The sequence below is a fragment of the Colossoma macropomum genome, unplaced genomic scaffold (genome assembly GCF_904425465.1).
Source record: "Colossoma macropomum unplaced genomic scaffold, Colossoma_macropomum, whole genome shotgun sequence".
In the NCBI taxonomy this organism is placed as follows: Eukaryota; Metazoa; Chordata; class Actinopteri; order Characiformes; family Serrasalmidae; genus Colossoma; species Colossoma macropomum.
The window spans coordinates 2,662,402-2,678,869 of NW_023494787.1; the positions used below are offsets into that span (position 1 = coordinate 2,662,402).

Here is a 16,468-nt window from a genome sequence, read left to right on the forward strand (position 1 = left end):
CTGGTCAGATTTTAACAGAGTAAACAGGCGTTTAGTGCTTATAACTGTATAAACGTGTTTTGGTGCATGCTCTGCAGGGAGACTGGACTGCTACAGTACAGCTAAATCGTAAAGCTATTTCCTTTCACTGGCACAAAATTGCTGATCTGACACCCTTGAAAATTGAAATTATTATAAATTATTGATAAATTATAAATTATTACTAATCTGACAGGATGTGATTGTCAGTGGCTTATATACTGCGGTATATTAATAAACCTGGTACCTGTTTCCATCCTCAGCTGAGGCCCTTAAACTTGCAGTGCAGGGAAAGTCTGTCTCCGTACCTGTTATTCAGCAGAATATTGGAGCATTTGATGTCTCTGTGCAGGAAGTTCTTCTTGTGGCAATAGTCCAGGCCTTCCATGAGCTGCCGCATGAAGCTCTGCACATGCTCCTGGGAGAACGACACCAGTCCAGACTCCAGCAGGCCCATCAGGTCATGGTCCATGTACTCAAACACCAGGTAAAACGCACCTACACATGCAAATCAAGTCAAAATAAATAACACAGCTTCACACAATCAGAACAGTGTGATCATACTGGATAAAGGGAGGTGCTAGAAACTGCGCTGCAAGGAAGAAGGTGCCAACAGTGCCTTCTATAAATGTGGGTGGCTGAAATGTTTAATCAAGCAGCTGAACAAGCAGCTCACACCGCTACCTTACATATGTATAAAGACTAAGCGATTATTACGTTAATAAAAAACTGTCAAATGTGCATTTCCAGGGATGTAAAAAGAGGAAGAGAGAGCAAATAATAGACAGACCTACAACAAAAATGTTGTAATAAACTGTGCAAATGAGCTGAAGGCTGAAGAAAATGAGACACTGTAAAAATCCTGCTTCCCTTTGCTTTTCTTTTGCTGGATCTGGACTCCTGAAAGTCCATCAGAACTGTACTGGAGTATGTGGAACTGAGTGAATGCAGCAAGTAGAAATGCACTGATATCACTTCTAACCCTCCGACATCTGATTCTTAAATATATGCTGATACCGGATACCAATACCAACACTAACCTAACTGACCTATAAGTAGTGCTGGGCGATATGGCCTCAAATCAATATCACAATTAAATGAATGTTTTACCTCGATTATGATTAAGGAACAATTATTTTGTTTGTTGTTTTTTTTGCCCTCATAGTTCACTGACAAGGTTTGTACTGTAAATATTCCCTGCATATTTTAATGTAAATCGTCTCAACAGCCAGATCGGAATTCATGTGGCTTTTACGTTATTCCAACTCCACATTCATCATCATTTCGTGCTGCTGGGACCTAATAAACATTTGGACTGATATTTCTGTACAAAAATGTTGAGACATATCCAAAACTTTTGAAGAGATTTCTAAAGAAATGTCCGAACGCGGCCGCAGGAAAACGAGGCTGCAGCGTCAAAGAACAGTTAAAAGTCTGAAAGCAATTAAAGAATCCGAGGACCCGAACCAAAGAAGTGACCGCGCCCTTTTTACGGCTCCAACACATTCTGGGTGATGAGCCCAGCTGTCAGTCAGTGAAGCTTCATGATGGCTCCTGTGATGCTGGTGAAGATGAAGCTGATCCTCCGGGAGCGACTGGCGTTCGTTGGCGGTCGTGATTGTTTACCTCTGGATGAGCCGTGACGCAGCGTGACGCTCTGATCTTTAGCGCATGCAGGTCAGTTTAGGAGCTGATCTGTTCAGACTGATGATACAGATCACATTTAAAAGATAATGTGAACAGCCAAACAAAACAATCAGATTTGGGCCACTTTTACCTGCTGTGTGAACGTAGCCGTAGCTTCCATGTCTCAGACTGGACGTGGCAGAGTCACGTGACGTGACGACACACAGTAGTAAGTTTTTAAGGGGACGGTACATGAACACACAGAGTCGGGAAAGGATTAACAGAATTTAAAAACCATCCAAATAACTGACATGGGCAAGATTACGTCGGTTAGAGGTTCTGAATGCCGGTTTCGATTACTTTTTCGATTAATCGCCCAGCCCTACCTATAAGTCCTGATATTTACACACTTACATTTTAAAAATATTTTATTTTTGGTAAAATTTATATTCTGTGCCACAAATAAAACACTCAGCTTGACTAGATGGCATTTACTTGTAAAGCCTTGGGTTCACTATACGACTTTTAAAGTCTGGGCAAAGTCAGCAAAACACTTTTTTTTAAACCGAATACACTCTTAACAAAATGAAGGATTTAAATATTCTTCATCTTCTAGATGATGTTTGTTCATATTTTCAGGTAAAGCAGCGCAACGTTTTTTAAAAAAAGCTGCAACATGAAGTGAGCTTTACGTTACGTTTGCGTCGCGTCGTCTTCTGTGAGTTTACTGGCTGGTTGTAAAGCAGAAATCTGATTACTGTCTGACTTGTAGACCTGGAGTTTCCCCATTATCTGATTACTCAAGAGTTGACTGGATTACTGAAAAAAACTGATTTTTTTGCAGTTATCAGATTATTGAATGCATTGTTCTCATTGTTAAGTTCTGCATACTGGTGCACATGCATGCATCAGAAATTGCTCTGTGGTGATGGACATGGGTATCAAGCTCCTCCTAGCCAACAACAATACGGCGTTTAAGTTGCCCGTATCAGCACCGACACAAATACAGTATCGGTGCAACACTAGCAACAAGTTACTACACCTTCCTTGAAGCTCTGAAGATATTTTTTCCTTCTTGCTCAGTCAGAGCCTGCGGGAATTTGCAATCGCAATAATTCAAGCAAATTCAACAAATCCCTGCAATTCTGTCAAACTGCTGCACTATTTCCACGCTAACCATGTAAACCTGAGAGGTGTGCCAGGAAGCCGCAGTCTCAGCAGCTCCGCCCACGTGCAGACGGAGCGTCCGATATCTAAGCTACATCGAAGTTCTTTTTTATGCAATTCGGTTCATTAAGGGTCAGTTTGTCTAAGAACAGCTTACCTTGACATCTAACAATCAGCAGTTTCCATGAGAAACAAAATGAGACTGTAAAATTACTTTATAAACCTTAATATAGTAACATTATATAAAAATAACCTCCAACAGCTCTGCTGAGCCTCGGAGCTCCGGCGTAAAACTAAAGAAGCCAAACTTCACCAAACTTGTCTTGGCTGATCGACTCTATTTGGGGTAAAGCAGGAAAAATGGGTACACTTGAAAAATATGGATCTTTGGTGAATATAATGGTTCAATATTGAACCACTGAACCATAACTAATTCTCTACATGGTGAAATGGTTCTTCACATTGATGGAGGATGGGTCATATGGTTCTACAGAGAAGACATGCTTTGTGAGGACCCTTTTATAATGCAAAGAACACTTTAATTAGTTCTCTGGGTGTATATATAGAACGATTTTCTTTAGTGAAGAACCCTCGAGGAACCATCCTTTTTTAAGCATGTGAAATTAGATTTTTTTGGTGAATTCAATTCTAATTTATTTAAAGTATGGTAAAAACTGTCTTTGGTACTTTAAGTCTACCCTTACAAAGGGTTTAGGAATGGTTTAAAAATTGTTGTTCAATGGTTATTAGTGACGTCATAAACACTTCATTAACCATTAATAAGCAGTTATAACATTAATAAAAATGGCACAAGCAAACGGTTATATCTGATGAATATGATGTTATATCTAATGACAGGTTTAATGCTAACACATGAAGACAAAGTAAGGTCAATAAACATCAAAATAAGAGGTTTACATTATAAATGAATGAGGGTTCACTTTGGCTGCGTTCACACAGCAGGTAAAAGTGGCTCAAATCTGATTTTCTCACCAAATCCGATTTTTTTGTCTGTTCAGATTATCTTTTAAATGTGATCTGTATCATCAGTCTGAACAGATCAGCTCCTAAACTGAGCTGCATGCGCTAAAGAACAGAGCGTCACGCTGCTTCACGGCTCATCCAGAGGTAAACAATCACGACCGCCAACGAACGCCAGTCGCTCCCGGAGGATCAGCTTCATCTTCACCAGCATCACAGGAGCCATCATGAAGCTTCACTGACTGACAGCTGGGCTCATCACCCAGAATGTGTTCGAGCCGTAAAAAGGGCGCGGTCACTTCTTTGGTTTGGGTCCTCGGATTCTTTAAACTTTGCTTTCAGACTTTTAGCTGTTCTTTGACGCTGCAGCCTCGTTCTCCTGCGGCCGCGTTCGGACACTTCTTTAGAAATCTCTTAGAGCTCTGAGTGGTGGCGATGAGTCTCTTCACATTTTTTTGGTACAGAAATATCAGCCCAAATGTTTCTGGGTCTCAGCAGCGCAAAATGATGACGAATGTGGAGTTGGATTGACACAGAAGTCGCATGAATTCTGATCTGGATGTTCAGAATGAGAAGCGTTAGCGCAGATCGGATGCGTATCAGATTTCAGTACCACATATGAAAGCGTCTCACATTGGAATTGAAAACGTCAGATTGTGTGTTTTTTGCTGTTCACACTGACTGATTTATGCCTAATGAGCCCCTCGACCCCAATGATCTACTGCTTTAATCAACATGAAGGTCTAAGTAAAGTAAACGTTTTAATAAACAAACATCCAAACTGACCTTTGTCCTTTTTGAAGTCGAGAGCGTCCTGCTTGTCGGTGACGATCTCCTTCATGTTGACGACGCTGCGATGGTTGAGCTGTCGGAGGATCTTTATTTCTCTGATGGCTGTGATGGGGAAGCCCTCCTTCTCATTATCCAGCCGCACCTTCTTCAGAGCCACCAGCTCACCTTCAAAACACAAAGACAAAACAAACTAACGTCTTTAAACAGGTACAAACTGAAACTCTTCATTCAGGCACTGTACGTTTTGTTTTGGATCACATTTGACGTCTCATGTTTATTTGTCGTTTAGTCTAGTGATGCACGACTCCAGGCTTTCTGGCGTCGACTCCGACTCTCGACCAGCAGCTTTTCATATATATATATACACACACACACACACACACATACACACATACATACATATGTATGCATGTATATATATATATATATATATATATATATATATATATACACACACACACACACACACACACATATATAGAACCATTTTTTTACCGAAAACCCTTGAAGAGTTCAAGCTTTATTAAAAATGTGCTATGTAGAACCAGATACAGCACATTTTAAATGCAGATCAGTCACTTTGTGGTTGTGCATTTTGATAGATATGAAAACAGATTAAAACGTTTATCATTTTTTTTTATCAAAGAACATTTAATTTTTGTACCTCATGATGCTAAACGTACGTTCTGGATCCTTTACTACGTATTAATATGGTAATTTCCATCAGTGAGAGCAAATAATTGCCCTTTGAAAGATTCCTACCCAAGTTGAGATTTTACAACTCAAATCTGTAAATGGCTACAACCTTCTAGGGCTGAATGATTTGGGATAATTTGGGATTTCTGACCAATATTGAGCTCAGTGTTTGATATAAAACGATTAATCTTCGAGTACCACTCAAACACACTACAAATGCATTGTTCATGAACCCAAATTACAGCTCTTCCCACCCACAAACACACCTGTGTCTTTGTCCTTGGCTTTATACACCTGGCCGTAGGTTCCTTCCCCGATGATGCCAATGATGTCGAATTTGTCCACACAGCGCTTCCCCCAGTCGATCTGCGTCTGTCTCCTCTCCCCAAAGCGTGGAGAGCAGAACCTGAACACACACACAACTGACATTACTCAGACTGCACTGCTCTACATGTACACTGCTCTACAACGGCCACACCTGAAACAAGACATCTCTAAATTTTAGCCTGTGTTGCGTTGAGAAATGTTTCGCACCAGAAAAACATGCTGGCATTGATGAAAGGAACTGATAACCTCAGAGGAACACGATTCACTCTACAGAGGTCATTCTGGTTTCAGTGAACACTGCTAAAAATAATATTAAATTCCTGAAATTAATAACTACGTTCTGATGAAGATTAATCCGTCCACTCATCTTGCTATAGCATAACGCAATGTTTTATATATGGAACAAAAATTCTCTGTAGGGCTGCAGAAATGTTTTTTTTCCTTATCATATTTGGTAAAAAAAAAAATATTTTTCCACTTTTAGGTGGGGAAGCAAAACTTTTTCACCAGAACGATGCAGCTGCACACCGGACTCAATGTGAACCAAGATTCTTGTAATTCTAATATCAGTTGTAACACCAGGCGCAGCGCAAGTCAATTTCAGATTGATAGCTGGCCTACATGTTTATTACCGAGAATAAACGAGAGCGTGTGAGCCGTCCAGAGCTGTAAGGAAGTTATTCAGACTGCACCGACCAGTAAAGCTTCCAACGTTCACTGACAAGAGCTCAAAGTTTTCATTTTTATGACGACAGTTATAAAGGCGCTGTTTCTGCTCCGCTCATTGCTGTTCAGGTTGCCAAACTGGGTAAGATTAGAAAATTTTAATTAAAATTATTTAACAATATTTTTTTTACATTGTTGTACTTTGTTTAATTAAAAAAATAAATGTAATAACAATAAAGCCAACAAGAAGAATTAATGTTTCGTCTACTCAGTTATTAAAATTAAACGCTTTTTCTTATTGTTATGAACTAATAATATTATGATATTTAACAGAACATTCAATAATTAAAATATTTGATAATCACAGCCCAAATTCTTTCTTTAGGGTCAAAGTTCAGGAAATAACATCAACGTGATTAATCATTTCAATGTGATTAATCACAATCAACTACACTGTTAGAAATAAAGGTTCTGTTCAGGTACATTTTTTGTTCATCAAGGTACAAACAGTGTAAATGTTCCCTCAAAGCTCCAACAGTGGTTTTAAGGTCTGACTGTGAACCTTAAATCAGTTTTTCCAGGTGAAAAGTTTGTATTTGTACCTTTTCATAACCGAATGTTTTAAACAGAACAGTAAAATAAAAGCCTGGAGACGAGACGGGGTGTGTGGAGTCAGTACAGCTTAGAACATATCATTTCAGTGGATTATGGTTCAGTTATGTTCCCTGACTAAAGGCACTGAGATGAACCCTGGAGGGTTCCGCCCCCGAGACAGTTTAGTACCTTTATTTCTGAGAGTGCACACAAAATAAAATACTTAATTGAGCTTAATAAATTAAAATTATTTTAATTTACACAAATTGGCTATATACTGTTGAAAAAACTTTTTAACGGTAAAAAAGTAATTAAACACATTTTGCCCACTGAAGACATGCGAGCATGTAAATTTCCCCCTGAACAGCTGTAAAAATACTGTAATGATGAGGGAGATCTTACTTTGGTCTCTTCTTATAGGTGGACTGTACAGGGGGCGGGGCTTCCTGAACCGGAGAAAGAGGAGGGGAGGGATCTCCTCCAGCAAGTAAAGGGGGGAGGGGCAAGTCACTGAGTAGGCGTGTCCTAACTTCCTTATCTTTCTTCTTCTCCTTCTCTTTATCCTTCTCCCGTTCTTTCCTCGAGGACCTGTGAGTCGACGCCGTCTTCTTCGGACTAGATAAGAGAACACAACGAGAGCGAAAGAGGAGGAATGAGAGAAAACGTACAAAAGAGACAATCAGAGAGAGAAAACGAGAACGGGAGGAGTGACGACATTTCAGGTTCAGTATGATTTGCCAGTCTGAGGGCAGGATTTGATTTAGGATGTTCTGCACTGAAGTCCTCAGTTCTACAGAGCTCTGTTTCTGTCCTACACAGGTCATTTTGTTCTCCAACAGAACCTTCCGAACTCCTGCAACACCGCCTCTCCAAAATAATCCCAAACTCTTCAATTTATAAGCCGTGCAGAAAAAGCGACCTGCCCTTTTCCACCTTAAATAAATGACCCACACTGATAAAGCTCTCCTCTGATAATCACCCATTCTGGCCCAAACTCACATCGCCGTCCTGATCTTACCCCCCCGGTTTCCGGTCAGGGTTATTTGATGAATCGTATACACCAATCAGGCATAATATTATGACCACCTCCTTGTTTCTACACTCATTGTCCATTTTATCAGCTCCACTTACTATTAGGGGTGGGAATCTCTAGGCACCTCACGATTCGATTACGATTCAGAGGCTGCGATGCGATTATAAAACGATTATCGATGCTTTTTTTTTTTCTATACAGCATTTCTATTTTCTCACTGTGTGAGATCAAGTTTCAAGTACAAGTTTCAAGTTTATTTGTCATTTGCACAACATGTCAGGACATTTATGCATTGAAATGCTTGTGGTGAGGCTCAGCTGATCACTCTACAGAAAGTAAATAAGTACAAATAAAAATACAAGAAAAACCAACTGACATTAAATATACACAAAATATACACAGAATATAGAGACAATATACACTTTAAAGTGACTAAGTGACTCAGTGTTATTTAAAGTGACTTGGTACTTTTAAACCAAAGTATTTGTAACTATCAGTAATGAATTTACTTCCAATATCTCTTATTAATAAATCAAATGGGAGTGATGTGGCAAGTGAACTAGAAGGCTCTCATTCACTGCTTTTGTTTGGAGTACATGAGACGCTGCTGCCATAAAATGCGCTGTTACGGTGAAATAAGACCCAGTGGCAGTGGATGACCACGCAGCACGTTACAGCCGTCCTACCCGTTCGGTTTTGGTATCGCTGTAGAGAGTGGCCAGGGAATCGCTGTGTCAGTAAAATATCTCTGAGGTGTTTAAAAACTCCAGCAGCACTGCTGTGTCTGATCCACTCACACCAGCACAACACACTAACACACCACCACCACGTCAGTGTTACTGCAGTGCTGAGAATGATCCACCACCCAAATAGTACCTGCTCTGTGAGGGTCCATGGGGGTCCTGACCACTGAAGAACAGGGTAAAAGGGGGCTAACAAAGTATCAGAGAAACAGATGGACTACAGTCTGTAACTGTAGAACTACAAAGTGCACCTATATAGTAAGTGGAGCTGATAAAATGGACAATGAGTGTAGAAATGAGGAGGTGGTCAGAATGTTATGGCTGATCTGTGCAAGTATAAAGCAAAAACCTTGTTAAGTAATTAACAAAAATAATTACTTTGAGGAGAATTAACAACCAAGTTAATTCTCTTCGTTACTTCTCTTCTTCTGTGTCTTGCTCTCCCTTTGCTGCTGTAGCACTGAGAACTTCCCCGTTGTGGGGCTAATAAAGGATTATCTTATATCTTATCTTAAGCAATAAGCCATGCGGGACCGTTCGTTAATGCGATATAATTACAGGAAGGGTGCTCTTAACCACGATGCAAAGCGGGGTTTAATGCAAGCCTGTGATATTAATGATGGAGTCGTTTAGCAAGCTTGCTATCTTTTAGCCTGTTTGCTAGCTGACCAACCTAGTTAAGAACATAAGTTGTCAGCCGCTCAGTTTAAACGGGTTCTTACTCTATCAGTACACTCTGTGCTCCATATGAGCAGCATTACAGTCAAAGATTACTCCATTAACAGGTCAAAGGTTTTTCCTTCACTTTTTAGTTCAGTTGTGAGGCTGTCTGTGAACGTATATTGTGCACTTTACAACGTCGCCGAACGTGGTTCAGCCAATCAGATTTTAGGACCGGGACTATCCGTTTCATAAAGAGCTTTCTACAACATGCACTGTCACAGAGCGGCTCTACAGCAAATCCAGGTCTGAGCCCCCATGAGTGTCGCCAAGAAAAACTCCCTCAGAGCAAGAGGAAGAGCCAGTGAGAGGAACCAAGACTCAAAAGGGGAACCCATCCTCCTCTGGACCACACCAGATAGCAATCACACAAGCAAAATGAACAGAAGATAAGACTTGACAATTAATATATTAATTAATCATAATTAAAACAATGAGCCTCGTGATTGATTAAATAATTAAAACAATGAACCGTTCTTCAGAAGAAATTTCTTCTTAAGCCCCACTTATAGTTTTGATGAAGATCCTGTCATTCACCAATGTTTTCTTATTTGGGGTTTGTTCTTAGGTAAGAACAGAATCTACACACACACACACACTTTGGCTCATAAACATGCAGTGTTATTATATTGTTACTATGGGTAATAAAGTACTGGGAATGTGCTAGTGTTTTCCATTTCTAACAACTGACAAACCTGCTTAGACTACAGCTCAAATTCACGGTCACTGATGTATCTAGAACCTCCAGAAAACCTAGAGCACGGTTCGGCAACATGTGGCTCTTTTGTTGCCCTGTTGTGGCTCCACAGCTGAATCAGATTAGTAGGTAATAATAAAATAATCCTCCTTTACAGTAAAATAAAGCTCTGCTGATCGTTCAACACAGTTTAACAATAAATGGTCTTAAACTCTGGAGTTAATGTAGAACTGCTGATTCACCCTTTAACCCTGAAGATCAGCGCAGACTGCTGGTCACCATAGCAACACAGACAACAGTCTCGCCTGGCTAGTAGCTAACGAAACGGCAAAGAGAGAGATTTAAGACGAACATCAATAATTTGGAGCTGAATGGACTTATTAGTGTTTATAATCACTCCAGCTGGTTTCCTGATACGTTTAATCTGCAACGACAAACTGTCAAACGCTAAAGTCGTGAAGCTGAAGTCGCTTCTCATTCACCAGCTTCTTGCTCGAAGACCTTCCACCTTAAATGGTGGCTGAGCTGCCAGAATGTAACTACTGCACCATTTAAGGTGGAACGGGAAAATTCGAACAAGAAGCTGGCGAATGAGCGACTTCAGCTTCATTAAAAAAAAAATAAATAAATAAATCAAACATTGAGAGACATTTTATAAAAAGCTATTCTACTTTTGAGGAAAAGTTTCCTGCCAGAGACGTGAGAAAAGCAGCTATAGCTGAGCTAAAGCTTAAAGCAGAGCAAAGTAAGTCTGTGTTTTTGTTCATATTATATTTTTTAGCCTATACATCAGCACATACTGAGGTATGTTTACAGCCAAGATGGTAAAATGGACATAAAATGTTGTGGCTTCCCAGATGATTTTTGTTGAAAGGACAAAATTGCTCTTCTTATCATTTGGATTGCGACCCCTGGATTGGAGTGACTTTATTCTGGTTGCATTGTAAACCAAGGCATGACTGGTTGATTCCTAATTATGTTGGTAGTTAACCTAACATGTAAGGCCTTCTGTCCAGCTCCAAAGGCCTAACCAATAGGAGAGCTCGCTCAGCTGTATTTACCTAGACACCACAGAGAAAACAGTCCTGATTATATAAGGCTTATATGAGGCTTTTGAAATTTGTTTCTTTACTACAACTTTACTTGTTGTTTTTAAACTAAGTTTTGTAGTAAAGTACAGACATGTATTCTTCCACATTATTAGGCCTTCTCTGAAGAACTTAAAGGCTCTGAAGGTTCTAAATGTCATACTGGCAGTACCTGGCTCTAGCATACACATGCACACTGACATGACTCACCTGTCCTGGCAGTCTCCCAGCAGTACAGGTGGCAGAGGGAGGGGGGGCAGTGTGGAGGTTTTGACTGGCTGCCCTGCTGCACTCTGTGTGTTTTTGTGGGCGGGGCTGTTAGGCTTATCGGAGGTGGAGGGTACCTGAGGTGCTGAAGCTGAGGAAGGAGGAAGAGGAGAGGAGAGAGGGAGAGGCGGAGGAGAAGAGAAAGGGAGTGGTGGAGGAGAGGAGAGAGGGAGAGGAGGAGGAGGTGAATTGAGAGGTAGAGGAGGAGGAGAGGAAAGAGGCAGTGGAGGAGGAGGTGAGGGGATAGGGAGAGGGGGCGGGGCTACGTTTGTTTCCTCCGCCGAAGCCGTACTCTGAGCATCAGCGGGCAGTCTTTGGGGCTCAGGGGGCGGGGCTTTCTCCGGCTCCGCCTGCGGCTCAGGTGGCTGCGAGGGCGGCGCCGTATTTGTTTGCTGAGACGCTGCCGAGTTGCGGGCCGCGGCCGCCTGCCGCTCCTTCTTCCTGCGTGTAAGCTCCGCCCCCAGGCTCGATGTGATTGGCAGGCGAGATGAGGACGGGGAGCGGCTGGTGGGTCGGTTGCTGTGGGAGGAGCCTCCGCCGACTCCGCCCGATAATGAGTGTTTCTTACTCCGTGAGTGAGAGGTGGACCGGCGAGAGGACAGGTAGAGGGGAGAGCGACTGCGGGATCGCATGGAACGCCTGGAAGAACAAATGAAATTACACAATTTATACATCTCAGGTGGGCAAAAATAACCTGTAACAATATTTCAAAATATTTGCATGATAAACATTATGCATGACAATATTGAGTATTCAGAGACAGGAACAGACAAAAAAGAACTAAATAAAAAATTAATTTGTATCAATACAATTAATGTAAGATTTCACATATGGGACTGAACAAAATCCAACCAAACAAAACTAATTATGCTCTCTGTAAACATGCAACTGGTCAGTATTCTGGGAAGGGGAATTCCACTGACTTCTCAAAATTTCTAGTTCAGTGACTGAGATATGAACAGTTAATTTGTAGAAAAACAGACTCCAATGTCTTTACAGTGGTGGTGATAGGAACCGGGGTCGCCATGACTACAACACAGATATAGACATTTTATTTACTATCCAGAACCACCAGTGAACCTACACGAGTCTTCTGAGTTTATATGGAATGTTGATGATGGAAAATAGTGGAAAATCTGAAATAATAAGTTTTCTTTGGGAACTATTTTGCCTCAGCGCCCTGCATGTATCCCTCCACCATTACCAGGTTTTAAAAATACATTTAAATCTGAAAACTATCGTAAAACAGTGTCTCAGTCATCAGGCAGTGAATTCATAACCATTTCATGTAGGAATTTTCTGTGAGGGAGCTTTTAGAGGTGGACGTCTGGTTCCTATCACCACCACTGTGAACAGTTCTGACTCGGTAAGTTTCTCTAGAACAGAGCGTTTCACACCAAACCACTCCGACAATGTAATTATGCAAAAACTTTGAAAAATTCCCTTTAAGTACTGACAATACCCACAAAATGTTCAGAGAAGCATACATATTTTTTTCCCTATAACAACAAACATAACTATATTACCCACCTTAAAGGGGCTGCATGACTATTAAACCACTGCTTTGGACAAAAATCAAATTTAAATATCTAAAATATAAAAATGGACAAAAGTACAGACAAAGCTCAGGCGTAAAAGCAGCTACTGCTACTGTGTTTAGCTGTGCTAATGTACTTCAGTCCATGTTTATAGGTAACAGTGAGTCATAGTGTCAGAAACCACATAATCAAGTCTATTAGAGATACTGAACACCTCCACACGCTTCAAGGCCAGTGAGTGATGATTCTGACCAGGCTAATTGATGAGGTATCGTTTTCCTTTACTTGTTAGCTGCATTAGCCTTACAGCTCCAGTGCTAAAACTATGTACACAAAAAAACAGCAACTTTAATTTTTGCCTTAATGATCACTTGAAGTGCCAGTAAACTGGAACTATAGGAGACTTTAATTTCAATATGTAAAAATAATATAAATTGGAACAAGATGAAGACAAAAACAAGCATATCAGGTTTTGATCCGACAGTGAAATGTCAATTTCTGGGTCCTGTGTAACTATCCTCAGGGGTCCCCTTCCCAAATCTAGAACTGTACATAAATGCAAACACTTCAGACCCCTTAGAGGAGGCCTCAACCAAAAGCGCTGGGTTGCGAGTTCTTCCGTTTGCCCTGAGTCTACATTAGTCTCGTAGCTCCAAAGCTAAAGACAAACCTCAGACAACAAATACACTATAAGGACAAAAGTACTGGGACACCTACACATTACACCTACAGGAGCTTTTATTGGGAGAATGGGAGTCCCATTCTAAATCCATAGGCATTAATATGGAGTTGGTCCCCCTTTACAGCTCTAACAGTTTCCACTCTTCTGGGAAGCTTCTACAAGATGTTGGAGAGTCTGTGGGAATTTCTGCCCATTCATCTGGAAGAGCATTTGTGAGGTCAGACACTGATGTTGGACGAGAGGGTCTGGCTCACAATCTCTGATCTAGTTCATCCCAAAGGTGTTCTATGGGGTTCAGGTCAGGGCTCTGTGAGGGTCAGTCAAGTTCTTCCACACCAAACTCACCCAGTCAGGCCTTTATAGAGCTGCTTTGTGCTCTGGGGTTCAGTCATGCTGGAACAGGAAAGGTTCTTCCCCAAACTGTTCCCACAAAGTTGGAAGCATAGAATTGTCCAAAATGTCTTGGTGCTGAAGCATTAAGATCCCCCTTCACTGGAACTAAGGGTTCTAGACCAACCCCTGAAAAACAGCCCCATATCATCATCCCTACTTCACCAAACTTTACAGCTGGCCCAGTGCGGTCAGGCAGGTAACGTTCTCCTGGCATTCGCCAAACCCAGACTCTCCATCAGACTGACAGATAGAGAAGCGTGATTGGTCACTCCACAGAATACGTTTCCACTGCTCCAGAGTCCAGTGGTGGCGCTTTACTCCACCCCAGCCGACTTTTGGCATTGTGCTTGGTGATGTAAGGCCTGCATGCAGCTGCTCGACCATGGAAACCCTGCCATGAAGCTCCTGGTGCAGTTTCTGTGCTGATGTTGGTGCCAGAGGAGGTTTGAACTCAGTGCAGTTACTGATCAGCAGAGCGTTGGTGTCTTTTATGCTCTATGCTCCTCAGAACTCGGAGACCCGCTCTGGAACTTTACGTGGTCTGACTCTTCATGACTGAGTTGCTGTGGTTCCTAAACACTTCCACTCTTCAATAATACACTCACAGCTGATTGTGGAAAATCTAGGAGAGAAGAACTTCCACAACTGTTGTGATGGTGGTGTCCTGTTACAGCACCACACTCTAATTCAGTGACCCATTCTTTCACCAAGGTGTGTAAAGGCAGGCTGCATGGCTGGGTGCTTGAATTTATACACCTGTGGCAACAAGACTGAAAAGCACCTGAATTCAATGACTAAGAGATGTGTCCCAATACTTTTGCCCATTGAGTCCATGTAGGGTAACTACTGCTTTATCGTTAAGACATAATTTACCACATTTAAAAGAGAAACACTGTTTCTGACATAAATTAAATATTCATTCAGAGTTTAAGAACTAAAACATTTTTTTACTGTTAATTTGTAAAATTAACCCATTTCTCAGGGGAAATGAATCAGAAACATGACATCATGGAGGAAGAGATTCCATACTGTGACAAGATGTAAATTAAATGGCTGCACCAAACGGACAATTACTATAAAACATGCCTTAATCATGAATTACTGGGGGATTTAACTGTGTTTAAACTGAAAGAAGTATCACCACTTAAATGTGGTGAGCGTGTGCTGCTCACTACTCCAGCGTCAGAGCAGTACAGTGCCCAGATCTGCAGATGGAGGGTTTAACTATCTTTATTTAAAGGTATGGATTTTAGTGAAAATCACAGTTTGCCCTCCGACCCCAAATATAGCTGATCAGACATGTTTGGTGTCCAAATTTGACTTCTTTTGTTTAGCACTATAGCTGTGAGGCTAATGTAGCTAACAAACACTAGAAGTCAACAGCCACCCAAATCCTTTCTGCAACTACATCCTCAAAACTTCTCTCAGCCTCTTAAACCACATCCAGGTTTTCACTAAAGTGATGCAAACCTTTAGATGTGGTTTAGAACACAGTAAGACTAACTGTGAGCTACAAACATCAACTAAACTTCCCTGTATAGCTGAACACTGCAGACAACAGGTGCTGCGCCAAAAACACTACTTTTTATACTATTTTCATGACTACATAAAGTTTATACGTGCTAACAGACACCAATCAGGCTTAACATTCTGAGCACCACCTTGTTTCTACGCTCATTGTCCATTTTATCAGCTCCACTTACTATATAGGTGCACTTTGTAGTTCTACAGTTACAGACTGTAGTCCATCTGTTTCTCTGATACTTTGTTAGCCCCCTTTTACCCTGTTCTTCAGTGGTCAGGACCCCTATGGACCCTCACAGAGCAGCATCTGGGTGGTGGATCATTCTCAGCACTGCAGTAACACTGACGTGGTGGTGGTGTGTTAGTGTGTGTTGTGCTGGTCTGAGTGGATCAGACACAGCAGTGCTGCTGGAGTTTTTAAACACTGTGTCCACTCACTGTCCACTCTATTAGACACTCCTACCTTGTCAGTCCATCTTGTAGATTTAAAGTCAGAGACGATAGCTCATCTGCTGCTGCACAGTTTGTGTTGGTCATCCTCTAGTCCCTCATCAGTGGTCACAGGACGCTGCCCACAGGACGCTGCTGGCTGGATGTTTTTGGTTGGTGGACTATTCTCAGTCCAGCAGTGACACTGAGGTGTTTAAAAACTCCAGCAGCACTGCTGTGTCTGATCCACTCAGACCAGCGCAACACACACTAACACACCACCACCACGTCAGTGTTACTGCAGTGCTGAGAATGATCCACCACCCAGATGCTGCTCTGTGAGGGTCCATAGGGGTCCTGACCACTGAAGAACAGGGTAAAAGGGGGCTAACAAAGTATCAGAGAAACAGATGGACTACAGTCTGTAACTGTAGAACTACAAAGTGCACCTATATAGTAAGTGGAGCTGATAAAATGGACAATGAGC

The 16,468-nt window shown here is 41.5% G+C and overlaps 1 protein-coding gene across 1 annotated transcript in view; it reads right to left on the bottom strand.

Moving 5' to 3' along the window:
• The window catches only part of cdk12 (cyclin-dependent kinase 12), a 46,362-nt gene that overhangs the window by 23,214 nt on the left and 6,680 nt on the right, over positions 1 to 16,468 (bottom strand). The window contains exons 3-7 of the mRNA XM_036565859.1: positions 11,359 to 12,054; positions 7,270 to 7,482; positions 5,547 to 5,686; positions 4,579 to 4,749; positions 327 to 516 (exon numbers count right to left, since the gene is read on the bottom strand). Coding sequence (XP_036421752.1) covers positions 327 to 516; positions 4,579 to 4,749; positions 5,547 to 5,686; positions 7,270 to 7,482; positions 11,359 to 12,054 — 1,410 coding nt within the window. The remainder of the gene's footprint in view (positions 1 to 326; positions 517 to 4,578; positions 4,750 to 5,546; positions 5,687 to 7,269; positions 7,483 to 11,358; positions 12,055 to 16,468) is intronic.